Here is a 25,564-nt window from a genome sequence, read left to right as displayed (position 1 = left end):
CTGATTTGCTTATATTCATCGACATGCCAGCACGCGGTGTCCAGCGGAGGAAGCAGGGACGATCGTATGCCCCGAGACACCCGCATTGCGCGCCGAAAGAGGCGACTCGCCCATGCTCTGCGAAGGCCTTTGAGGCGCACAGTGACCCAGTCGCCTGGGTGCACGTGCAGACCCGGCGCGGACGCTGCTCGTTGTTTTACTGCTTTCTGTGCTGCTATTTTTGCTGAAGTCACGGCTGTGTTTGCTGCGTGCGTCATGTAGAGAATAGCCTTGCTAAATTTCCCGCGATCGAGCTATTTCGAACTTTGGCCGGTTATGGGCGCCGTCGAGGAGTACCTCTCGGCCTTCCAAACCGGTTTGAGTCAACCGGGTGATGTGTTGAACGTGCCCGTAACTTTGCTCGACGACGCGTGGGTTGCTTCGCATCGAATCTGCGCGGATGCGACCTTGGTTGGCCGCGTGTTTGCCGCCTCGCCCCTTTTTGATGCGAAAATTGGCGCTTTTCGTTGCCGCGCGCGCTTTCGGCATCGTCGAGCCTTGCAAGGCCTTCGATCGTTGCCTTTGCGGCTGCGTTGCAGCGCTGCGCGCGGCGTTGCAAGGCGCGCAGCGGGCGCGGTGGCGCGGGGGCAGCGGCGGGCGAAGCAAACCACGTGGGAGCAGAATTTCTAAGTCGAATTGTCTCGGCAGATGTATCTTTCGATTCTATGGCGCCCCGCTTCCATTGGCCGCTCAGGTCGAAGATCGACCCTGGCACCAAATACACGTTACGTCGCACGGGGACGACACGCGTTGCGCCTGCGGCAGCAGGTTCTTCACCATCGTCCTCGCCCTCGACGAGCCGCATCGCGTCCGTAAGCACTGTCAAACCGCCGCGGTCGTCGCGCGCCATATCGGCTGTATCGAGGCAGGAAACGAGTGCACGACACGAACGAGCACGGCAAAGGTATAGCGTCAGCTGCTCACAGCAGCTTCCAAACCCTTGTGGCCCGACGTACGCGAAGCAAAAGCACTGGAATCGATGCAGAACGCGAGAACGGCTCGATCGCTGAACCACGCGCAAAGCGTGCGGTCTGAGCACGTTACCGCTCGCCGCGAATGCGTTCCGCGCCGTTGCAGGCCAAACCACGCGGCACAACTATGCGTACCAATACTGTCGAGACTCAAACGGCTTCAGCGGGTCGCGCAACGACCCTACCGGCGATCCTGAACCATCGACAAGTGTGATTAGCTCGATCGCGGGAAATTTTGCGGGGGGTATTCTCCGTATGGTGTTGAAGTGCGAGGATGATTCGCTTAAGTTCCGCCTTGTTGCGGTGATGGCCAAATGTTATAAGCTGCTGGCGTTTGGCCGGGGGTAAACCGACATACGACCGCGATCGACCCAGCGACACCCAAGAACTCCCGCGACAAACCCCGGGACGGTACCGATCCACCCCCCGGGAACAGAGGAACGCGCCCGCTAGCCCTTCCCCACGTTCTAAGCGCATCATAGTAACTAAATAGAGCGAGAAACCCCCCCGGGTCGACCGCGGACGGAGCCCGCCCCATTAAAAACGTTTAGGGCACCGCGAAACGGCCTCGGTGGGCTAGCCTCTAATCAAGCCCGCCGAGCGACATGAGGGGCCGGAACGACATCAGCGGGCGTACTTGTCGCGCATCGCCACCGGGGGAGTAGCCTGATAACTGGGGGAGTTAAGGCGGAATTGGCCAACTCAGGGCGCTGAGCTTGCTGCTTGGAGGGGAGACAGAGGGATACCTATAAGAGGACCACCAGGTAGCCAAAAGGCAAGCAGAAGGCTCGCCTTTCTATCCCAGAGCGGTCGTCCCCTGTCAAGTCGCTACGACTGTTACAGGGCTTGTTGCCCAGGGTGCTTGAGGGCGCGCAGGAACTCGCCCCATGTAGCAAGACGCTGCGCACCTGACAGCGTGCTTGCTTTAAGGGAAGACCATTTGGCGTCAACATCAATGGCGACACCTTCCATGTCTTTCCATGCAATTGCATGCTTTTCGTTTAGAACGGAGACATCACCCTTTACTAGGAAATCCCACATCTGCCAGCCTTCCTTGAGATCTCTAACCATCTTAAGCACCTTATCTACGGAATCATCCCGTGAAACGGACCTCCAGACCTCTTTTTGGGTAGAAACCTCGACTAGGGGTGAATCAGCGTCGAGATCATCATCCTGTCGCTCGACGCTGTAAAGCATTTTGCCTCCAAAATGAGAGAATGTGCGGAAGTCGGATGAAGCCTGGTCGAGAACGAATCTTACTCGGAGCATCAGGACCTCGCGGTCAACATCGACACCTTCATCAAGGAGCTTACCATCCACGTCCTCATAAGGGGGGTTGTCATGGCCCTGCGCATCTTTGCTCTTTTGCGGAGTGGTGGAGGCTTCTGCGACATCATCATCTACACGAACCAATTCATGCAGAAAAGATTCAGGTTTAAATGGAAGCTTCCGTGACTGGTCAGTTTTGTCAACTTCGCGGATACCGCTGTGTGTGTTATGTTCACTCAAGGATCGGATGAGCGCTGTGCGGGCAGCATTGGGATGAAGCTTTGCAACACACTCAATAGCAGAGCAAATGCGATCAATCTCAGCCTCAGCATGGTGGATTGCCAAATGCATGCGCGTCGCGTGATCATCTCGATCCTTTAGGCGAGCACCAGCGCGCGTCGCGCGGCCACGTTCGTCCTCAAGGCGCCTCGTTGCGTCCTCGCATGCGGCTGCATGGGCCTCCGCACGCGCCTCGAGCCTTCTGCCGTGTGCCTGGAGCTCAGCCAGAGACCTAACGAGCTCCGCGCGTGTGTAAAGCCCCTCGACACGCCCATAGATAGCCTGGTGGTGCCAGGCTCGCATTAGCTTCTGTCTCAGGCGGCGCTCACGCGCACGCGCGTGTGTTGCTACAAGTCGCCTCTGGTCCATTCGCCGTATGCGACGTGTCCTGGTAAAGAGGTACCAAGCTCGTAGAGGTCTGCCAAGAAGCTGACGACCTGTCTCGTGCCAAGCTTTTACGGCCTTCGACCTCAGCTCGTGGCGCCGCGTGACGGCTTTGCGCCAACAACCCCAGTGAGCCAGACGGGTTCTTGCATCAAGACAGGTTCGAAGTTTCCGCCCTGCCGCCCATGCGTCATACCGCTGTCGCCAATGCGCCCAGTAGGGTTGAATAAGGTGCCTGCGAACACGCTTGCGGACGAATCGATCAACCAGCCGCTGCGAGTAGCGTGGCACATAGCATCGAGGTCGCGGCCACAGCTTTCGATTCAGCGTGGCGTTCGGTGAGGTGTAGAGATATTCCGTCCAAGGGTAGAAAACAAACCCGTATACAGTAGTCCTATAATGCTTTATGGCCATTTCTGACGCTGCAATCTGCATTGTGACTGCCCGCCGTAGCGCGACAAAATGGTGTCGCATGCACCACCAAACTTGCTTCTTCAAGGCCGCGTGATAGATTGTCCGACTCATTTCACGGTAGACCATGTCATTAGTGATTATGAGTCGCTCTGCAGGCTCACCAGCAGCTTTCTTTCTGGCGCAGATTAGACCCTCGACCTCCTGGACGCGACTGCGAGCAGCATGAAGTGCCTCGGCGCGTCGTTGTCGGCAACTCCGCACTGACTGAGGCCCTACGCAATCCCTGCGCCAGGCTCGCAGAACTTTGCGCAGCATAGTCCTATCACGTTTAGCCGCAGCCGTGCGGCTCGCCGTGCGGATGTACTCTACATGTCCCCGTTGCGCTAGCGCCTCCATATACCATGCTCCAAAGCAGCGCTGTGTGCGCCTGACCTCGCGTTCAGTGCTGCTTGCACGCACGATATTGTCCATTTTCCGCTGTCGCAGTATCTCAAAGCGCGTTGTGTGAAGTACAAAACTAAACAGATGATTCCGCGTCTTCCAAAGAGCCGCCGCGCATCGCACACGCCGTGCGCGGCAAAGAAAGCCACGTGCGATGGCTTCAGTCATGATCGCTGACTGCGTTTCGTGTTCCTCTTTTGAGTTCACTATTTGGCCATGCGCCATTTCTAGTTTAAGCAGCATGCGACCAACCCCAATTAGTGCGCTATCAACCAGCTGGCAGTCTTGCTTGACACTAGCTTGGTCCCAAAGCTCAATCCCATGATCGATGTCAGACGCGCCTTTGTTCCTTGGTGCCCTTTTGCGCGCAGTCGCCAGCACAGCTGGTGATCCCGTATTTACCACATCCTGCATTTGGGCACCAACAATGTTTGATGCTTTGGTCCGTTTGATTGAGATGAGCTCATTTTCAGCTTGTTCAACCCGTACCGACAGATTATTGATTTGAATCAACAGCTGTTCGACCTCAGCATCCATCGGGGGGACCAGTGTTGACATGCCCAGCTCTATTTTCCGCCGCGGCCGTGTACCTCCTGCTGTCGGCGTTGAACAAGGAACGGCCGTCGTTCCTTGAATGGGTTGGAACGGCCATCGTTTCGTCGCAAACCTTCTCGAACCTGTGTCAATTGATGCACCTGACATAAAAAGCGGCCTTCCTGGCTTTTGCCGAATAGTGTATGAGAAGTGGTCTGCCGGATGATCGAAAATCCGGCTAGTTGGGAACCGCGGCCCTTTCGGCAAATTTTTTTTTTCGGGCCCGCGGATGTCCCGAAAGAATGCATCCTACGCGCCAATTATATCTAATTTTTGCACATTCCCATCCCAATCTGGGATTAGGATTGAATGATCGACTCACCTCTACGGACTTGGAACCAGACAGAGCTCGGAGGCCTTGCGGGCGTTCGAAAGGCTGTCGTCCAGACTTCGGCAAAGGCTCTCTGCTTATCCCGATCGAACGCATCGCAGCCCTGGTTAACGCGCCAGCTATAATTAGCGACAGGATATAGAGGTCGCTGACACTGCCTTCAAATTGCATTTACGCCAGTACAATATGGAGCTGACTTGAGCTGAGGGGCTTCGGGGAGGACAAGTTAATCCGCGTTGTTCCAAGCCCTCAGAAACCGACGCGTTAGGACGCGTGGAACAGGCCCTCGAATTTAATTCGAACATTTTTCTAACTTAGTAAACACAGAATTTTGCAAAGGGGATTCCTTGTGGTCAGTATAGTGAACTTTAAAAAGGGATCTATCTGAGTAGGGTACTAGTCTCAATCATCATCATCCCAACAATTTACATTACCTTGCTCCCTCATCATCGCGACGTCACACTATGGAGAAGACACTGCACTCCTCTTAACGTATAAATCAACAACTAAAGATTACGGACTTTCAGGGGGCTTGAAGGGCAGTTTGACAAGGTAAGCGGCGGTGTTGCAGTTTGCCCTGAAAATAGCCTTTTGCTATCTTGAAGGAGCTTCAAAGTTGATTTTTTTAGGGGGCTAGGGTTGCGGTTGCCCCCCCCCTCAAACTCCGGTTAATTCAGGGCTGACGTCCTCGGCCCCGGCGCCTGGCCGGACGTGTCCCAGGGGCCCCTGGGGCGGGGGTGGCGCGGGGGCGCACCCGCGGGGAGCGGTCTTGGCCGCCTCCAGCGGCCGCGGCGAGAAGCGCTGGAACCATTGCGTAGCCAATCAGCGCCTCGCCTGAAATGCGAAATATCGCATTTCGGCCCAGATACAGCCGCTCGAAATCGACATCGGTGTCGATAGCGTCGTTTGCATGGTCTGCTGATCATGGTTTTTGGACCATGGCGCGCACTCTCTACTTCTTCGCGCACAGCCGAAGGTGCGCCGCGAGCGTGGCCGGTTCTACGGGCAGCCCGTCGTCGTTGCCGCCGCGGGGCAGCCCTTGTTGGGGCCGTCGGTGGTGAACGTCCAATGAGCTCGTCACGCTTTCGCCCTCGCCGCCGTCGTCGTCACGTTCGTGCTCGCGGTTCCGGTGGGTCCTGTGGCGCGCATGATTCTGGCACGGGCCTTGCGGACGCTCTCGTACTCGAGGCCACGGTTTTTTGCCGGGGCGGCTGTCGCGCTTCTCGCGCGGCATGGACATGCTCTCGTTGCAGCGCGCGGTACACCATGAAACCGCACATGCAGCTCGTCTGCCAGGGCTTCCAGGAGAGGATGATGCAGATTGATTTTGTAGGTCCGCCGTTGCGACAGGTTCGACGCAGACGATGGCCGCAAAGACCAGCCCGCGGTCGACGATGGTGCCGCCCCGTCGCAGTGTGAAAACCAAAATAAAATCCTAATAGTCCTGGGTCAAAAAGTTTGCACGATCAGTGCAATGTTGAAGTTGACTCTCTACGTTTCCCCGGCCCGAACCCGCGACCCGCGCCTGAAACGCGTCGGAATCGATGCGATTGGACAATTTAACGAGCCGTGGTTGACTCGGTATGATATATTCGACCGATTTTGCCGAGGGTCGAACGAAATTGAGGTTCACCGGACCACGCGCGCGCGCGGTCTACGTACAGAGTAGTCACGCCTCCCGCCTCAGAATAATAAATAATACTTCTATGGGGGGTCCTCCGCCTATGGTTGGTTTCCACACTGCCCCGTCGTGCTCCGCACGAGGCACGCGATGACCCCCGTTGCCCTGGTCGTGATCGAGCACGGGGCGGCGCAATGACTCCGTTTTTGACTGTTTACCCGCGGGCTTTGTTTCGCGCGCACGCGCGGCACACCACTAGCGGCACACTACCCGAGCCCCTGGCCGACGACGTCCCTCGTGGACGCCCCCCGACTGGGGCGGACGCGTCGTGGCCGGTTCTGGGACCACTCGGTACCATTAGCAATTGTTTCGTACTTCTGGGGGGGGGGTCGACCGTGGTCAGAGCCAGGGTGGGGCAGTGGGGGAAATTGAAATCGCAAAATCGTAAGGGGCTTGGGGTATTTCGGGTCCGCGGAAGGGTTCTGGAGGGCTTCTGGAGGGCTTCTGGCACGTGGTTCGGGGCGGGTCGCGCCCCCTAAGGCGTGGGCGGCGCGTCAGAGGCCCCGCAGGGCGTGAGCGGCGGTGTTGAGGTCCCTTTTGAAGGGCAAGCGGCTGTGTTGAGGTCCCTGTTGAAGTGCAAGGTTTGAGGTTGAAGCCCAAGTTGAAGCGGCGTTTAGCATATCCCGCCGGCGGGATACGTTACCCTAGTTTGGGGTATTTCTCCTTAGACTCGGCCACCGTCACGGTGGCATTTCCTGCGGCGAAGCGGCCTCATTCTGCTTAGGTCGTGGCACTGCTCTAAGAGCCGCGGCGTTGCCTCACCCATAGCCCGGCATTTCCTGCCTTTGGGGTATCCTTGGCCCTACAATCGCCCGAAGACGAGGATGCGCAGCCCAACTGGCGGTATATGCAGCTTCGAGTGGGGGCGATTATCAAGATACAATTCCAGCGGGGGAACATCCCCATGTCTTTCATCTGGGGTTCCTGGCCCGCCTTGACCCAAACTAGCCAAGCACTTGAGCCCGAGATAACCTTGGCTCGGTGTATGCCACTTATGTAGATTGGGCTATAGTTCATTCCCGCTGTACTGATTCTCACATCACACGCCAATGTTCCAGCCTGCTATGGAACGCTGCAAGTTCACCATCCTGCGCCCTTGCAATCGATTCGGAAAGAGGCCGAGTAAATACAGAATTGCCCACAGAGACGGCCAAGACCTTGGTGGCAAGCGTGCGGCCGGAAGAAATGGCAAGTTTTGGATGCCAGTCCCCGAGACCAAACTCGAATTCTTGGGCGAGCACGAGTGACTGGACTGGGGCAGTGACATCCCTGTCGAGATCAAAGGTGTGGAGGTCGCCATTGGCATACAGAACGAAAAAAACGTTGGGCCTCTGAGGAGACCACTTGATGTCCGAAACCATGGTCATATCTGTGATGGCCCACGATGCCGACCGCGCCTTGTTTACGATTATAGGCCAAGAGTAAAGCGGCGTGGGACGATCGAGGTGATGAAGTCTGCAGCCACCGTCGAGTTGGCCGGCCAGGAAGACCTTGCTAACAAAGGGCGAGAAGTGAAGGCAGGTTGTGCGCAGACCCGCTTGCGATGGCAACACTCCTTCGTCTACCGTCCTCTTTGACTCACCAGAAATTGACAAACGCATGACATCTGCCGAAGCAAAAAATATGCAAGGCTCTGCAGCAAGGCCCAGTCTTGAGCATTTGACGAGGTTACCGTCGTTTAGGCCAACCTACAATTGTTTGCACTTACTGGTCGCACTAAACTAAGAAAGAATTAGCAGGTGACACTGCTTATATAACGAGGAACTCGTTGGGATCAGCAGGTGACATGACAAATGAGGAAATGCTTGGTCCAATGGGCGTTTCATCGAACACGGAGAAGTCAGGGCTGGTGGATTCACACCTATCAGCTGATTGCGCGCGGTAACTGCCACCGCACGGCGCTAAAAGCAAAGGCATCGATGACCAAATCGAAAGAGATCGAGTGCAAGTCAGGCGAAGAGCGCTGCCAGCACGGACGCCAAGGAGAGATTCATCGGCTTGTGAGACGGTGCCGTGGTTAACTGCTGCAATTGCTGCAATTGCATGTCCGAGCGAGGCAGTGTCTCCTGTCTGTGACTCCACGACAAGCCAGATTGCAATGAACCCACGGTCATCCATGCTAGCAAATTGAAAGGACGCATTACCGCGTGAGTTTGCCATGGAATCTGACATGGGACATATGCCAAGGACTTCAGAACAGTGCAGAGATTGGTGGCTACATATGCCGCTCGTGTATGCAGCATTGCACAAGCCACCGCCAAATTTACCGTGCTCGCGTAAGTCCCAGAGTGCGAGTGCGCCGCTAGAGCTTCCCGCAACTACAACGAAATTGTTATTAGGGGCAAAACAAGCGCACGAGATTAGTGCCATCCCTTTAAGCGAGGCAGCTGATACGTCCGGATGCAGAGTATCCCATATGGCAAGCTTGGTACCCGCAAGGTTAGTCACATCATCATCATCATCATCATTATTTTCGATGTCGGAGGAAACGCTACTTCGGTGTTGACATGGCGGTTCTCGCAATAATGCTAGAAGAATGGACGGACGTGTCAGCGAGAACGAGATTCCCGTTACTTGCCTACAAATGATGTGATTAACAAATTGCCAAAGACCAAGGTAAATTGCCGACCCCGGCCGCATGCATGCCTTCTCTATTTTCGCCAATGGCCCTCCAAGCGGAAGGAAGGAACGTATCGCCGTTTGGCTCATGATTATTTCCTACCGTGTCAGCCTTAGAGCTGTAGTTGAGTTGCTCAAGAAGGATCTCGACAACAGGGGCCATGTTCCGCACAAAAGCAGGTAATCGTTGCGCTCTAGCGCAACTTGCCTGGGTGTTGATTGGGAATGGCCCCGGCTGACTGACTAATCCCTTGTTGTCAGTTAGGCTAACTTTGCTTGAACTGATATGAACGACGTCACTTTCCACTACCCTCTTGCCACCTAGCTGCGCCATAAGATTTTCGAATTCGGTATCATCATTTCCATTAGCAAATTGCATCTCAGCATCGGCTGCTCTGACCGCTTCGCATTGCATTGAAGTGCTGACTAGATCATCTGCCGTTCCAATTGCACACCTAATAGTCAGCGAGATAAGCTTGTTAGACGACATCTAGCGCCGTTAACACGCTCCCGACTGGAGGCGGTGGCACTGCGCAATTTGAGCCGGTAGAGCTGATGCTCTGTTAATGGAGGTTGATCGAAAGCAGCATACCACTCTGACACTAAAGCCAAACGTGCCCGTAGGGCTTGAGCACGTCGTACTGCCAGATTGGTGGTACTTAGTGATCCTAATGGAATCGCCGATCCAGCCGCCACATACTTGGCCTGCTTCGTACCGGCGCTCTTAGAAGCCTTACCTGATTTCAAACCTTTTGTTTCCCGCCCCGAAGCTGGTGTCTCCTTCATGGCAGCGATATCGTTTGCTGCTGCTGTCGCTGCAACCCTCGCTGCCCGGTTTGCCATGCCGGAGTTCTCATTTTTAACTGCGTCTTGGATCGCCTCTAAGTCGCCCAGGGCTCGCCCGGGCGTACTTCTTTTTTTCGAGGCACCAGTCAATGTCGACATCTGCTGTTTTGACGGCGGTGCTGGTGCTTGCAATTCCACCTCACAAAAATCGTCGTCATAATCCTCAAAGTCGTCTCCGTAGTCGTCTTCTGCTGAATATGTCGAAGGCATGTCAATAGAATACACTGGCAATAAGACCGCTCCTGAGATGGAATCAAATGATGAAGATTATAGCAAGATCGAATCGATATGCTCCATAAGTAAGATGCCGGTCAATATCCAATATTCATACCCGCGTAGATAGTTACAATAATTTAATAAATTATTATGTGGCTCCCCACGATAGGATCCCGGATTAAGCAGCTCGAGATCAAATCGAGAAAGTCGATGGCCAAGAGGGCCTGGGCAGTGGTGATGGGCACCTTTGGAGAGCTCTATCTCGGCGCCATGACGGCGGATTTGGAAGATTCTTGTTGCATCTGAGAGCCTCCAACGCCGTCTTGGCCGCTGAACCACCCACTCGAAATCCTGGGGTGCAACGTAAACCCGGCATTCTATCGTGGGGAGCCACATATTATGATGACTGGGCTACCTTAAGGTAGCACACTGAGCTTCCCCTCTTTTACCCACGACGCCCAGTCTGCTCCTCTCAGGCTTTCTATTCCACATTAAGACAGTATAGAGTGATCCTCTCCTGTTGGGAATCAGGGCTGCTTAGCAGCCCCATCTCGCTTTTCCTTTTACCGTCTAGGTCAGGAGCACTGCCATTTTCCCTCAAGTGAACCATAGCCGGAGCGTTAGAAGCTAGGTTAAGGAGGAGGAGGATACGGGGGATGCGTATCCTAGGCGATGACGCTGGGGGATTTGGGTCATCTGGTTATCGCCAGTAAGTCAGACCACGTACCTCCCGCAGCTGCCCCTGCGAGGTCGTCTCCGCTTGTCCTTTGCACGGACGACTAACGGACGACGGGGCTAATGGGAGATACGAAAGGCCAAGTGGACGGAAATTTAATCCGACTTCTGCTGCCTTGGGCGGCGCCTGGCGCCGCGCTATAGAATGGGCCTTATTCAATGACGTTTTAAGCGTTCAGGGGGGTCCCTCAACCTTCGCTGCGGTCAATGAGGGGTTCCACCGGCCAGCTCGAATTCTATGCGGTATCCAGGTCAGGCCAGCTCCTTTCGACATCAGCGCTGGACTTCTGGATGGGATTGCTCATTCGGATACTAGCTCTCGTGGCTGCTGCCTTATTCGTCGCTGAAGTCCAGCTGCCCCCCTGGATGAACAGGGAATACGCCCGTCTGTCCCCTCGGGACCGCGGTGGGCTGGATCATGCTGAGCTTCTGCGCCCAGATGTGCAAGAAGGCAAGGACGTCGAGATTCCTCACGAGCCAGCTGCTATGCACGGAAAGCCCAAGGTGTTAAAGGCAACCGGTGTCTTCGAGTCTGTGGCAATGATTGCCATATACATGTCGGCGGCGATTGGGATTGTCTATTTGAACGCATATATTTTGACTCAATGGCCATGGGCAGCCACCCTGACAATGTTGCAGATGCTGTTCTGTTCAATCGCAGCGCGGGGCTGTGTGTTCGCGGGCTTGTCGGATCCGGCCAAGGTTGGGATGACCCCAAGGCACTATATGACCATCTGCGTGTAGACTATCCGCGTCCGAGGCGCTGGCGACCCCCCCCCGCTCCGATACCACATTTACGTAAAAAGAGCTTATCTGGCTTGTAGGCCTCTCGCGCTACTATACACATTTTACCTTTATGGCTCTAACGCGGTGTATGACTACCTACCTGTTGGGTACATCCAGCTTCTGAAGCCGGGGCAGGCAATCGGCGTTTACATCCTTCTCGCCATGGCGGGGAAGGAGGCTGTCTCCATGCTTCCGGTCTTAAATTTGACAGTCATCCTCGGTGCAGTCGTTGTCGCGAGCGTGGCGAAGTCGGAGGTCGCGGGCTGGTCGACGGCTGGCTTCATGTTCATGATGGTCAGTAATGCTTGTTATAGCTTCTATCTTGTGGGCCAGCAGCTTGTTCTAAACACATCCCTTGGAGGCGGGAAACATGCTTCCAAACTCGATGCCATCACAACGCTCTACTTTCTTGGCCCGGCAACAGCCATGGGCCTTGCCGTCGTGGCTGCTGCAACCGAATGGGGTCAGGCCGATTTTCGATTGACAAGCGTGTCCCCGTGGTTTCTTTTGTGCGACTGCATCATTGCGTTCTCGCTCAATCTTATCCAAATAAATATCATTGGAAAACTCAGTGCCCTGAGTTACATGTTTGCCGGCTACGCGAAAGGCTTTCTAACGGTCGTCATCTCTGTAATTTTCTACAAGGAAGCTGTGGATGGCCTTGAAATTACTGGCTATATCGTGATGCTCTTCGGCCAGCTGTTGTGGTCTCTCCGCAAATTGCGTGCACGATTGCCTCAATCGGACCACGAGGATGCCGGACTGAACCTAAAACTCGGCGGCCTTTTCACATTCTTGGTCGTCGGGCTTCTTTATAGCCTCACGGTTGACGCCTGCTTGGCCGTGCCGTGCCAATAGGCCCTTTCACAGGTTCGGACTTCGCTGTGCCGGGTCTATGGCGCAGTCACAGTGCTCATTGGAACGGAGTCGGCAGTGGACCACCGAGCGCACTTGCACCGCGCCCCTGAATAGTGCAGGTTTCTGGCAACGCTGAAATGTCACCGTCGCTTCACTGGCCCGAAGGTAGGCGGCAGTGTGGCAAACAACGTATGCCTACCGGCCGCCACTGGTATTAAGTGAGTAAGTATTACCTATTGGTTCCGGCCTGCGGCGGGCGGGGCGTGTACTAGGCTTGCACACTTGGTCGCGGATGGAAGGGATATTCTCAAGGACAAGTTGCGACTTAAGATGGCCATGGCATGCTTAAAGCGCCGGCAGAAGTCCCCCAAGCGCAAGCATCCGGTGACAGTGGCCCGCTGAGGTGGCTGCGCCATCCAAGCGCGGTCCGTCGGCCTTCATTCTGGCATCTTTAATTGAAACTGAGCTCAACCCCCCCTTAAGGGAGGATTTTACTTGCTTCCTTTAGCTCAGGCTAGTGGGAGATACGAAAGGCCAAGTGGACGGAAATACTACCATATTGCTCGGGGGAGGAGTTTACCTTGCTTCCTCAGGCTAGCGGGAGATACGGGCCAAGTGGACGTAAACAGAGATCGTCAGTTTAAATAAGCGTGTGGCGCACGAAGATGGAAGCTTTCAACCAGTCGGTCGGGCCGCTGGTCTGCTGTGCGGTGAGCGCGGAGGTTGACCGTATCTGCCGGAAAAACGGAGGCCTGGGCTTTTGCGAGCTGCTGTCCGAGTTCGCATCCCTCTCGTCAGGAGGGGAGCCGTCAGCGCAGAGTCAACTGACGTTCCGAAGTGCGACCAAGCATTTTACGCTCTCTGGAGGGTTGCGTGTGCGATTCGTGGGTGCACGGTCGGCAAGGCTCATGCCTCTCGATCGTGCAGATGCATCGCTGAGATCTGCGGTTGCGCACCAAAAAGGAGAGGCAGTAGACTTGAGCGCCTCATTTAGTGGTAAGTCCCAGACCGTCAGAGGGGATGTGGGTGGAAATCGTCCGCGCGGTGCCTGGTTTGCGCGTTGGCGTATGGCGCTGGAAGCATCGCTCCGCCACGGTGAGTACGACGGGTTCGATTGCCCTGCGGTGCTGGTGCTCGTGGCATCGTCATCTGAACCTGCTGGTGTCGCAGCAGCACTTGAGGAGCTTGGCTCACCGCATCATCTCGCTTCAGGCCTGACCGATGGACACTTCGACGAGAGGGCAACACCGCGCCATGTCCTGGTTCTCCATGACGTGATTGAAGGATTGGGTGATGCGCGAGCCGCGCTGAGCGCAGCTCGCGCATCGCTCCCATCCATCGTCGGAGGCGCTCCGACCATCGCCCGACTTCTAAATATCAATTCCCTTGCACCGGGTGCGACACCGATTGACGTGTGCTACCCGCGCCGATCCGTGCGGGACCCTTCCCCGTCGGTATCCGCGCTGTGCAGTCGATTAATGTCGTAGGTGCGATTTCCATGTCTTGACGCAGCGGATACGGCAGAGCTGCGTCGCTTTACCTCTGAACTTGTGCATGGGGGCGTCGTACCTGCCATCGAGCGGCGTGTCGCCAGCCTGTTCGCCAACGTAAACTCTTCGCGAAAGGGTGTGCGCAACGTTTTAAAATCCTGGCTGCGGCGCCCTCGCGAAGCTGCGTCCGCTCTTTCTGGTGCGCCTGCACTGCCATCAAGACGCACCTTCCTCGAAGCCAGATACTTGTGGCATAGGTTCTGGCACTACTGGCGCAGTTGAGACTGGCGACGGCATCGTCACCGGAGTCAGGTACCGCTTTGACACAATTGAAGCCCAGATACGACTTCTCGCTGACACCACTTTCTCTATGCGCGACTATGAGACTGCTCTCTCCATGTACCGCCTGGCGCGCGACGATTTCAAGAGCGCGGTCACTGTGTCAGGCAGGCCTTTGACCGCAGTCGTGTCCATGTTCAAATGTATCTCGTAGGTGACAGGGCTTTGCTGCATTTGGGTTGCGCTAACGAAATGATTGCTCGAACCTTGCTCTGTCTCGCTTCCCTCAAGCAGCATCGATCTCGAGGTCCAGCAACCAATACACTCGTTGATGCAAGTACCGACGACGGTGCAGTTTCCTGCGCAAATCAGTTTAGTGTGCCATCGGTCGCTTGAGTTGTGGGCGTCGGTCCAGACTTCATGGTACGAATTTACTGCACGATACATCCCTAGGCGCGTCTGGTGATGCGAAGGTGCTTTGGCGAGATGCAATCAGCGCGATCGATGCAGCGACTGCAGCACTGGTAGCAGCTGCCGATGAGGCACGCACAGCCGAGGCGCGAAGTGAAAGTGGGGATTATCGGGCTGCAGGACGGCGGGCAACAGTGGCTGCGCGTATGCTTACGCGTGCTGCACTTGTGGCTGCCGACTGTCGCAACGATGAGGGCGATGGTCTCGCACCACGTGCCAAGCGTCGTTCCAAGGGCGGTCGGTCATGCGCTGAAGCTGCAGCTGATGCGCTCGTTGGAGCAGCCCAATTCGAGACAAATCTGAACGCAGCTGTCCTTTACGAGCAAGCCGCCTGGCGCTATCAAAGCGGGGGCTTTCGACGCAAGTGCGCGCTACACCTGGTCATGGCAGGCCATCGCTATCGCGCATGCGGTGCCGAGGCGCACGCCTGAGCCATGTCATGTGGTGATTCGAAGAGCGCTAATGTGCTATTGCTCACATTGTGCACACTGATCGTAAATCCTAGGTTCACGCTGTTGAGTGCTATGTCGCAAGCAAAGAGGCATACGCGGCCAGCTATGATGCTTCAACCAGGCGTGATCAGTCCGAGAGTGTGACTACGACCGCGCGTGTTAGGGGCTGGGCACGCATCGATGAGCACGTGGAGCATGCGTTGGGCCGTCAGCTCGAGACCCTGGGCCACCACGCGCTTGCACTTCGGTGTACGTTGACACTGCTAGGTAGTGCGCGAGCCCCTGCAGAGCGCCATGCACAGCTCCTTTCAGGATTTATCGCGGCCTGCGTAGCACGCCCTGACGCCCTTAAGCACGCCGCTGCAGCGCTCCGACGCGACCTGCCAAAGATGGTCTTCTGTGGTGGTGGTGAGTCATCAGATCGGGTCAATGCAGCGATCGAAAGCTGGGACTGCGACCACGCTCGTAGTCCGGGAACACTCGAGAGCCTGATAGTTGTCGGACTTCCGCTTCCTGTCATTGTTCACGATGCAGTCATAGTCCGGACGACGGATGAGATTATTGAGGGCGTTGGTGAGGGCGGACGCGGGCTAGGAGTTGCATGGGCCCGGGACCTCCGAACTCGGTTGAATATTGAAAAACGCGCAGTGGATATGTTCGAGGCTCAAAGCCGCCAAAGTATGCAACCTGGAGCCCAGCTCCGGGCTAGATGCGTCGATGCTCAGCTCGCCGCTGAGGCAGCTGCAGAGCGACGGGGGATTTCCATCTTCGAACTGGCAGAGTCTGGCTCTAGTGACGCTGGCCTGAAGACCCGCCTTCTCTTGGATGAGCGCAGTGTGGATTCACTCAATGATCCAGGTCATCTCGAAGCCCGACGTGCAACTTGGCCGCGTTGGATCGCACGTGGAGAAGCGATTGATATAGACGTCCTAGCCCGAGTATCTGATCGCGCGCGCACCTTGAAGTAATATCGAGTCTCGAGAGCGTTGTCTATAGGTTGTTTTCCGCAATGCGTTCGCAGTCCCTGTGGAGCTCTCTGATGTTCACCTTGTCTGCACACTGGAGCAAGGCATTGACTTTGCACGTAGATCTTCCTCGCTCACTCATAATTCAGACGCCGCGCACCGTTCATGGAGTTCATCACAGAGTCGAACTACTCAAACGCAACCACAACAAGACTGCGACCCATTCCTCGCCCAGCTCACAGCGGCTACAGACTCATATGATGCGGACCCCAAATCTAGCTCGCCTTACATCGTGGAACATGTCCATGTGACCTTACCGCCCGGGGGGGGGGGGGGGGAACTCGGAGGTGCACTCGTCCGCCTCCGGTGTGGTGTTTCGGCGCTCAATGGCACACTTCGCGTCGTGGGCGTCCGATGGAAGCTAAGCGGTAAGATCTGGGGTGCTGCGGCGTTCGTACGCCAGGGTCCACGCCTTCGGCGGACGCGCGAGGAGCGTGCCTCCGGCATACGCGCCCCTGACGCATCGCTTGCAGTCCATGTTGTTGGTGATCTACCGCGTGTAATTGCACGTATCCATGGCTTTGGCGACAACGGTGCCCCACTGGCCTGGGATACTCCTGGTGCCCCTCCGAGGCCCTCAAGCTTTGCTGCACTTCATGGGGAGGTCAGACGAGGAATCCTGGAACTTGCTAACATCGGGCGCGCGCCTGCATCAGACATGCTTGTCCGTTGCAATCTCCCATGGATAGCAGTCGGTGGGGAAATAGGCGTCAATTCGCCCAGGGGCGATGTCTCTGTGACACACAGCGCCCTTGGCGCATCAGGTCTTTCCTGGCGTGCCATTGATGTGCACGGTAATCCAATGGTCCTCGGGCGAGGCGAGTCTGCGTCACTCCCAGTTTTGTTTCGTGCACAGGGCGCTGGAGGCAAACACCAACTGCAATTTCTTGTGCAGTACGCTCCGTTGGGGCCGAAGTTCGAGCCAGAGGTACCTCGTTGTTGGCCGCCATTTCAAGATAATGACTTAGAGGCTGGGGATGCTGCGAATAGGTCATCCATGTCGCGTGACCCACACGCAATTGACCTGCCGCCCTTGAGCCGACGCGTGACGCTTTGCATTGACATCACCGTTCTCCCATCTCTCACGTTAGAGACTATCAAGGTCATCCCCAAGTTTAATCGCCCCAACGCACATCATTTATCGATGACGCTCGCCAACTACTATTGCGCAGATGGAGGCGTGTCCAGTGCTCTAGGACGGGCCCTTAGGGTGACCCACGTTCATGCCCTCGGTGATGGGACGTGGCAGCTCCACGATGCTCTCAGCCCCCATGGTCTGCTCGAGCCAGCTCACGACACTTCGCCGGAGCGATGCCCTTCCATGGACGGGCAGCCTACTCATACCCAGGTACCCGTCTCTTCGGCACCTGTCGATATTCGAGTGGGCCGGCAGGAACAGCTTGCGCTCCATTATACTCTGCTAGCTCGTCGCACGACGTGCACAGCCTGGTCTGCTGGCTCTGATATCAACATAGACCTCTTCAGGGTCGAACATGCAGCATCGCGATTTGAGGATGACCTTCTGTGCGTCTCACTGCGCCACCGTCAATCGAGACATAAGATACGCACCGAGCACAAGAGCTTGTTCACGTAGGCGCGCGCGTGATGCACAGCTGATTGATAATGCACGCGCGACTCCGAGAACAATTCAAGCAATCAGGAGGGAGGCGCGCTCAAAGGACATCGATATGGAGCCAACGAGGACCCGAGAGGGCGATGCTGTTGCGAAAGCAAAGGGAGGTGCTTCACGTTTGGCATGCGCCGCTCTAGAGGCTGCATTACCTCGGAGTGCCATAGCGCTCGTTGTTGCGTGGGCTTCAAGTGATGAAAATACCAGCGAGTGCCACGTAGTCCCCCAGGTCTGCGGCCAGCACCATGTCCTCAGTGTTCCGATTGGTCAAACGTTGGCGTCGCGAGTCAAGGAGGTACCTGGGTGCACCTGGCCCTGCTGTCCCATATCCCTCGCGCTCGATTTTGCCGTTGTCCATGTTGAGGACATTGGCAATGGCCGTGCAACTGTGTCCGTCACTGCCATCGTTGCGAATACACTCATGCTTGACGGAATTGGCACGGACCTAGCGGTTGAAGTTTCGTGCATAGACGACGAATTTGGCGACGTCCACTGGTGCGGTCAGACGAAGAGTCGCTTTCCAAAGCTCACAGTTGGTGCAAGTCCTCGTGTCATTTTGCTCAAGGCATCTGTCGCCCGTGCTGGTGTCTTCGACCTAGGTGCACTAGTTGCTATCAGGGCTGTCATGTCGCCTGTTGATCTAAGCTCCAAATCGGATACCACAAGAGTCGCACCGAGGATCTGCGATGCCCTAGCTGAAGGCCCTACATTTATCTTCAAGAACCAGTTCCTCTTAACAGTTGAAGACTCTTCTTCGCAATATTTTCCCGGCAGGGATTATCTTAGCGACACCAGGAAGCGGGAAGTAATAGCGGGCTAGTGCGACGGAGGAACGACTGCATTCTGCAGGCGGCTTCGAGCCTCTGCCCCGGGTTTGAGCGCGGCGCGACCTAGTTTGGGCGCCGCCCGGGGCCCAGGCGCACGATTCGATCGAACTGAAATTGGTCGATAGTTGATCCTCGGCTGTGACAAACTTGAGTCGATGAGGAAAATTCAGCGATCCCATAATTTCGTTAGATCCCGCGTGGGTTGGAATGTCGTCAATTTTGTCCCTTTTGAGTCCGTGGAACGTCACTACTTTCTCTCTTGTCAGCAGCAGATATGTTCTGATAGCTGTCTACCTCTAACCCACCTCAATACTAACCGAGAGATGGAGAGATTGAGCAAGCACCGAGGAACGTTCGTGGGCCGCACAACTTCGTTGACTGAGATGCGATCATGCCCTTAACAACGCCACGATTATTATCCCACATCCCGTAGTTGGCATTTTGTGAGGGCAGCGTTTCAGCGAGGGTAAAGGACCAGCAGGTGATGGGGGGGAAAGGCTGTACTCAATGCAGCTGAGGTAAGCCCAGATAAACCATGGTCCAGTTTCAAGTCTTATAGACAGCGAACTGAAGGAGTGACTGCCAAGCAGGGACAGAGAGCATAGCGCCCTTCTGTGTCTGTGGTGTCTGTCTGGTTAGCGTCACAGCGACGTGCCAGAGAACTAGCTCAGGATGTTTTCCTACTGTGCGCTTCGTAAAACGGATCAACAAAATTCGATTAGTGGATCACAAAACGCGTGCAAATCCGTTGGAATAAAGCTTCCGCATACACTTCTGGTCTATTCCAACAATCCTAGAGCAAAGAAGTGGCTGAAACGCGCCCTGCCCGACCCAATATTGAAGTGCAAGTTGAACATGCAGCTCTATGTTGAAGTTACTTGTGGCCGCCAGAAGCCGCCACAAGGCAGTGTGTGGGCCGCAGGGCTTCACGAGGAGCCAGGAGAACGGGTGGATCTGCTTTCCCGGTGATATTGGTCGCCGTGAGTCACGGCGTGACGGGCCGGAAAGCTGGTTTTATGTTGATCCTTTGCAACTGAAGCGCACAGTAGGGGCTATGTAGGACTAGTATTTCCCGCGGGGTCCTAACTAGGGATACTCTCATATTCCCCTAACTATAGAGAGCTCTCTACAGCGGGCCTGAACTTAGAATTTCCAAGACCCGCGCCCGCGGCTGATGTGTTCTCGAATTTGAGTGACTTCAGTCGACTCCGTGGGAGTGTTTCTTTCTGGAGCTACGCCGACGGCCATGCCCTAATTAGCCGCTCGAGCGCTTTCCGGCCAGCCTGCTACCTGAAGGACCGTTGACACGGATGATATCTACTCACCAGATGCTGAATTTGCCATCAGCGCAACACGGAAATGCATCAGTTGAATCCCGATATTTACCTCTGAAAGCAGCTCCGTAGTTTACTCGACTGCCCAGGCACAAGAAGTTCCATAGGAAGTTCCCAAGTGGAACCATCACTTCGGGGGCGTGAAGCCCATCTCTGCGCGATATTTCTGCCTCTCTATTTGGGTGCTAAGATCCATTCCCCAGTTTTGGCTAGAGGTGCGTTTTTTGAAGGCTCGATCAGTCTTGAAAATATTTTTTAAATCACACGATGAGGCACCAACTAAAAAGACTGCAGATGGATCTGAATTAGCCTGGGCACGAAGCGCCTCGCGGAGATTCGTCCCACTCGCCCAGGCAGGCACGTGCTTGTGGCGGCGGTCTTCATTGTCTTCGTCATCGTCCGTTGATTCTTCGCGATCGCTGATCTCGTAGGTGTCAATCGGCGAAAGGGGCTTGAGCATGGCCTTCGGCAAAGATTTATGCGGTTCTTCACGAATATCTGGTCCGGGAGTGAGAGATTTGGTTCCAGTTAGAACGGGAATCAGTGTATTTTGGTGAATGGATGCTGGAAGTTCGACGATGGGGGTTTCCCGTGATATTTCACACGCAGCTTTATCTACACGGCACTGATCTTTCTCTTGGAATTGCCGGCGCTTTTCAGCTTCTTCGCGACGCTTTATCGCTGCAACCCGACGCACCGCATCTTCATTCATCGTGCACTCGCGCTCCTTTTTAAGTTGTCCCTCTTGCTCGAAATCCTGCACTCCCGCCTGGTGAGCCCGAGCTTCTGATAGGCAACTAGATGGCGCATTTGTTGTTTCGGCAGGTCTCAATTCAGCATTGCCTGCAGATGGATATGGCAGACTCTCCGGAGCTGATTTGGGGCCTTCGCTGTCGACTAGTCCAGAAGATATGCTTGATAATGAATTGGATTCAGGAATGATCTTCCATGTTGTTGGAGCAGTTACTGAAGCCACGGCCACACCGGTCACTGCTGGAGCTGTAATTGCCTCAGGTAGCTCCTTAATCATACATTCCTGAGTCACGCAATCATTGATACATATGTTGGTATTTATTTCGGCATTCTTGGCCGCGATACTGGAAAGTTCTTGCGCCAACGAAGCCTCAAGGCGATCTTTGAGCTCCTGCTTTTTCCCGGATGCACGAAGGCCGCGGGCTTTGAGCTCGCGCTGGAGGTCCTTGAAAGTGTACCTGAATTTGTATAGCGGAGATAAGAGGGAGTGATATACCTAAAAGGACTCTGCCCTACCGCCCCAGATCTAGGGGCATACTGTGAATAACATCTCAGTTAACTTGCGAGCGTTGTCTCGAAATTTTTTTAAAAGCATGCATTCAACCATCGGAATTTGAGGTGATTTCAAGACGGTGGGTAATGCGTTGGTTCCTACTACATTCTTTTGCGTCAAAGGATTCCGCATCGAAGCGCCGTTAGGGCCACGCAACTTTTTACGGGTATGATTTAATTGTTCCTCTAGCAGCGTTCGATCTGCGCTCGCGAGATCTTGTGCTTTTGATATATAGTTATCACATAGCTTTTCAAGTCGATTAAGAACCAAGCTAACATAGTCGGTACGACCATAATCTGTACGGGCCATGGAGCTAACGGGCCGTCGGTGAACGCCAACGGTGGAAGGACTAAGCTCAAGAAGGACTAAGCTCAAGTCTGACCGTCAGCCGTCGACGTTTTCGCGCCACGGCGAAGTGCACGAAACACGGGGGGGCGTACGAGAAGCCCACGGTGAACGCCAGACACCTGTTAGAATCCGAGTATGCTAAAAGACCCCGACGGTAGAAATAGCCCTATAGCATGTAGAGAATAGCCTTGCTAAATTCCCCGCGATCGAGCTATTTCGAACTTTGGCCGGTTATGGGTGCCGTCGAGGAGTACCTCTCGGCCTTCCAGACCGGTTTGAGTCAACCGGGTGATGTGTTGAACGTGCCACGGTGCCCGTAACTTTCACCACTAACCTGCCCCGGCCGGGCTGAAATCTAGTTAGCTAGTCGTTCAACATGAAGATTTTGTTGAACTTTAATCATCGAGTTGAAGCTACAAATCCCTGGAACTTGAAGAAACCAGTACACCGTGCTCCTTGGCGCCCGCCGGTCGCAGCCGCAATGACACCGAAGCGCCACCGAAGCGCCACGGATCCCTATTGTTTTGGGTTTAGTGGCCTATTTTTCTGGGTTTAGTGCCGGGAACTGCGTTTCTGGGTTTAGTGACCGGGAAACTGCGTTTCTGGGTTTTAGAGTGCGTTTTTGAGTTTACAACAACAAGGTGGGATTTTGGGTTTTGGCGCCCTGGGCGCGACGATCTCGCGGATCTTCACCGGCAGCGTCGTGGACGTCTTCATCTCGTCGTCGAAGTTGTGCACGTGGCCCAGGCGTTCCTGAAAATAGGTGACGCCGGGCTGGTCCGCCGGGTGCACGATGCGGACCTTGCACGGGCACTTGAGCTTCTTCTCCCACTTGCACCTGCGACACGTGCGGCAGGATCGCGGGCGGCGACGCGTGCGTCGGGATCGCGGGAGGCGGAGGCGCGCGCGCGAGAGACACTGTCGAAGACTTTTTGTAGATGATCCGGTCGCCGCACTTCTGGGAGTAGCCGCCCCCGCCGGTCCACTCCGAGCCGTCCTCGCTGAGCAGCTCCAGGTGGTCGTCCAGCGCCTTCTCGTCGAACGTTCCGCCCGTCCACGTCTTCGTCGTGCGCCAGGGCACGCTGTCGTCCCGCGTCTGCTTGTGCTTGGGCTTGGGCTCCAGATCCGGCTCGTCGAAGGACGCGTCGTCGTCGTCGTCGTCGCAATCGTCGTAGATCTTAAGGCCGTCGTCGTCGTCGTCGTCGTCGCCGGACTCGCCGGACACGCCGCGCTCGTCGGGCGCCTCGACGGACGCGTCCTCCTCGTAGGCGTCGTCGTCGTCGTCGTCGTAGGCGTCGATGTCGTCGTCGGGCGCCTCGACGGGCGCCTCGCCGGCCTCGTCGTCGTCGTCGTCGTCGTCGTCGTCGTCGTCGTCCTTGAGCGCCTCGGTCACGACGCGCTTGATGAGCATCTTCCACGGCTTCGTGAGCTCGACGCCGAAGCGGTCCGCGACGGCCGCGTAGATCTCCTTGATCGTGTTGCTCGTGCCCGACACCGCGTGGGCCCGGACCCAGGCCACGACCTCGTCGCGCGCGTCGCGCGCGTCGTCGTCCTGGACGGGCAGCTCGGGCAGTTCGACGGGCGCCTCGGCCTCGTCGTCGACGGGCGCCTCGCCGTGCGCCTTGAGCGCGTCGCGCGCGTCGCGCGCGTCGTCCTTGGGCTCGGGGGGCGGCGGCAACGCGCGGCCGCGGGCTTCCTCGGCCGCGCGCCGCTCGGCCTCGAGCCGCGCGACCTCGGCGGCGGGGCGCTCCGCCCCCGCCGCGGCGGGCGGCGCGGCCGGGGCCGCGAGCGTGTGCCAGAGTCGGCTCGCGGCGTTGTAGCGCTCGAGCCGCACGTCGCCCGCGCCGGGCGGCGGCGCCTCGGCCGCCGCCTCGCGCGCGGCCGCGGCCTCGGCGTGGAAGCGCGCGACGCTCGCGGCGGCGGCCTCGGCCGCGAGCGTCGCGATCCCCGCCATACCACGGCGTTGCTGTCGGCGGTCAGCGGAGCCGTGTTTGAATATCCTAAACCCAAAAAGTCATCGTGACCGATCACTAAACCCAGGAGGTCCGTTCGCCGGTCACTAAACCCAGAAACGCAGTTCCCGGCACTAAACCCAGAAAAATAGGCCACTAATCCCAGAAAAATATTTTCTCAAGCGCCACAGGCGCCGCCTTGTCCGAAATTCGGGCATTGTGGCCGATTTTGAGAAAAAATTCTCCGATGACCGTCAGAATTTGTACTGCGCACGCGGCCGCACGCGTCCGCAGGCGTACTAGAACGCCCCAAAAAACCTCGCCCCGCCCCCAAATCTAGTCTAGTTAGTCCGCATGCTGTCTACCCTAGTTAAAATAGAGGGCTTTTGAGCCCCCAACAAAGCATACCTTTGCTGCTCAGGTTTCGCTATCTATCGCAACATCCAGATGGCCGAGGGTGATGAGCTCTATCGAGGTCTAGAGAATTCGTTTCGCGCGGGGGATTACGTGGAAGCAATGACAGCGGTAACAAACATTAAAGTGGGTTTTAAAGCAACGTGAGATAGAGCTTACTCAGTTAAACTTAGATTCTGCTGTTGTCTTTGCAAAACAAGTTAGGCGAGCGCGAGTTGCTCCTTGGTCGTATTGGTCAGTGTTGCACATAACTTGTCCAGACAAATGATCAAATAATGTCAACCCGTAGAACGGACGCTGGAGATAGCTGTGCTGCTCAGCGTGCATACTTCTGATACAGCAGGGTTCCAGCGGAACATGTCTCAGCTCAAGGCATACTATGGCCTTCCTGGGTGACTATTTATTGCTCTCTAAAGTGTTCACTTTGACATACCTATTAACACAGGCTCGCCACGAAGTCAAAGTTGCGACAGACAATCTTGGGTCTCCACCTGCTTTTCCTGATCGTTGAGAATCGATTGGCAGAATTCCATTCCGAGGCAACTTGCAGTGTATAGAATTGGGATGTCCATGTGTGCTCGGGGGGGGGGGGGTTACATTCCGTGCCTGTAGTTGGAGCTGATGGCGCCTGCAGATATGAGATGCCGAGAGGTGGAGTTCTCAATCTCGCTAGAACAATTCTTAATGGTAGGGACTTATAATCAAGTCCATGACCGGCGTTCTTTTTTTTCCCCCGACATGGAATCCATCCAGGTCCTCGCAGCCAAGACCAGCATGCCGGCACCTGAGCACTTCTCGTATTTCATGGGGATGCTCTTGGATACTGTTCGTGACACGATTGCTGAGTGCGCCGAATCTGCCTACGAATCTCTCGATTGTATCTCTGCACGCGAGATGATGATGTTCAATTCAGAACAAGAGCTCAATCAGTTCATTACACGGAGCCACTCTGGGTGGAGCCTGGTCGAAGGTCGCATTATTTTCAACACGAATAGTCATCCGAGGTCACAAGAGATTCCATCCCGTCGTCTTATTTCAGAAAATCTGATCTATGCCACCGAGCTTGAGCGCATTGTCTAAACAATCTCTGGCATGCCCGGTGAAGTAAGCTAGCGCTTTACAATACAGATCCAAGATAGTAGCAAGTTTGTTGTGAAACTTTGAAAACGGACAAGCTCCATGTGCCATACAGTGGAGGAATTGGGGTCTGAAGTTCACTTTTGAGTTTCAGGATAATCAAAAGTGGGTCGATAATCGCAGGATATACGTCGTGATAAAGCGGCGAATACCGCCCTGAGAACGAGAGTGTGATTAAGCACAATCAAAGTGCGCTTGGCGATAGCCCGGCTACCCAGGGAGACGACGCTCCATGCCTCGGGCTATGCTGCCCTATCTCGGGACTGTGCCACCCTCCCTATACGGGGACATTCTTACTTGGACGCGGGCGCTGGACGCGGGGATGTTGGCAGTTCCAGGTACTGGCCTCCCCGACCCCCCTGGGCACGCTTCCATGAGTGCCTGCAGCGCGTGCCACTTCTCTCCAAACTCCACCCTTATCGTTTAAATATCACTA

At 55.7% G+C, this 25,564-nt stretch overlaps 7 protein-coding genes across 7 annotated transcripts; 3 read left to right on the top strand and 4 right to left on the bottom strand.

Moving 5' to 3' along the window:
* Nucleotides 1–1,542: 1,542 nt before the first annotated feature.
* Nucleotides 1,543–5,172, bottom strand: AURANDRAFT_72382 (hypothetical protein; the record flags this gene model as incomplete). The annotated part of the gene is made up of 5 exons (XM_009042040.1): nt 1,543–4,492; nt 4,714–4,841; nt 4,876–5,007; nt 5,037–5,106; nt 5,157–5,172. 5 exons carry the CDS (start codon nt 5,170–5,172, stop codon nt 1,848–1,850), a joined length of 2,991 nt encoding a protein of 996 aa, XP_009040288.1.
* A 2,265-nt stretch (nt 5,173–7,437) lies between these two features.
* Nucleotides 7,438–10,694, bottom strand: AURANDRAFT_66769 (hypothetical protein; the record flags this gene model as incomplete). Its single annotated transcript, XM_009042039.1, has 12 exons — nt 7,438–8,091; nt 8,112–8,124; nt 8,301–8,568; nt 8,652–8,721; nt 8,798–8,981; nt 9,016–9,230; nt 9,267–9,343; nt 9,682–9,759; nt 9,934–10,006; nt 10,092–10,110; nt 10,200–10,308; nt 10,652–10,694. The coding sequence occupies 12 exons, from the start codon at nt 10,692–10,694 to the stop codon at nt 7,438–7,440; spliced, it is 1,803 nt and encodes a 600-aa protein (XP_009040287.1).
* A 332-nt stretch (nt 10,695–11,026) lies between these two features.
* AURANDRAFT_66768 (hypothetical protein) lies at nt 11,027–12,681 on the top strand (the record flags this gene model as incomplete). Its single annotated transcript, XM_009042118.1, has 3 exons — nt 11,027–11,493; nt 11,644–12,448; nt 12,583–12,681. The coding sequence occupies 3 exons, from the start codon at nt 11,027–11,029 to the stop codon at nt 12,679–12,681; spliced, it is 1,371 nt and encodes a 456-aa protein (XP_009040366.1).
* Nucleotides 12,682–13,371: 690 nt separating this feature from the next.
* Nucleotides 13,372–19,107, top strand: AURANDRAFT_66767 (hypothetical protein; the record flags this gene model as incomplete). Its single annotated transcript, XM_009042119.1, has 10 exons — nt 13,372–13,917; nt 13,951–14,152; nt 14,211–14,435; nt 14,686–14,975; nt 15,209–16,093; nt 16,152–17,074; nt 17,171–17,704; nt 17,775–18,615; nt 18,763–18,989; nt 19,071–19,107. The coding sequence occupies 10 exons, from the start codon at nt 13,372–13,374 to the stop codon at nt 19,105–19,107; spliced, it is 4,710 nt and encodes a 1,569-aa protein (XP_009040367.1).
* Nucleotides 19,108–19,684: 577 nt separating this feature from the next.
* AURANDRAFT_72381 (hypothetical protein) lies at nt 19,685–21,781 on the bottom strand (the record flags this gene model as incomplete). Its single annotated transcript, XM_009042038.1, has 2 exons — nt 19,685–21,182; nt 21,273–21,781. The coding sequence occupies 2 exons, from the start codon at nt 21,584–21,586 to the stop codon at nt 20,099–20,101; spliced, it is 1,398 nt and encodes a 465-aa protein (XP_009040286.1).
* Nucleotides 21,782–22,024: 243 nt separating this feature from the next.
* AURANDRAFT_66765 (hypothetical protein) lies at nt 22,025–23,579 on the bottom strand (the record flags this gene model as incomplete). The annotated part of the gene is made up of 3 exons (XM_009042037.1): nt 22,025–22,141; nt 22,319–22,463; nt 22,555–23,579. 3 exons carry the CDS (start codon nt 23,577–23,579, stop codon nt 22,025–22,027), a joined length of 1,287 nt encoding a protein of 428 aa, XP_009040285.1.
* A 406-nt stretch (nt 23,580–23,985) lies between these two features.
* On the top strand, nt 23,986–25,564 carry AURANDRAFT_38758 (hypothetical protein; the record flags this gene model as incomplete). Its single annotated transcript, XM_009042120.1, has 6 exons — nt 23,986–24,117; nt 24,165–24,219; nt 24,281–24,383; nt 24,437–24,530; nt 24,604–24,696; nt 24,745–25,564. 6 exons carry the CDS (start codon nt 24,025–24,027, stop codon nt 25,069–25,071), a joined length of 765 nt encoding a protein of 254 aa, XP_009040368.1.

The sequence above is a fragment of the Aureococcus anophagefferens genome, assembly GCF_000186865.1.
Source record: "Aureococcus anophagefferens unplaced genomic scaffold AURANscaffold_26, whole genome shotgun sequence".
NCBI lineage: Eukaryota > Pelagophyceae > Pelagomonadales > Pelagomonadaceae > Aureococcus > Aureococcus anophagefferens.
This window is presented reverse-complemented; position numbering and strand designations above follow the sequence as displayed.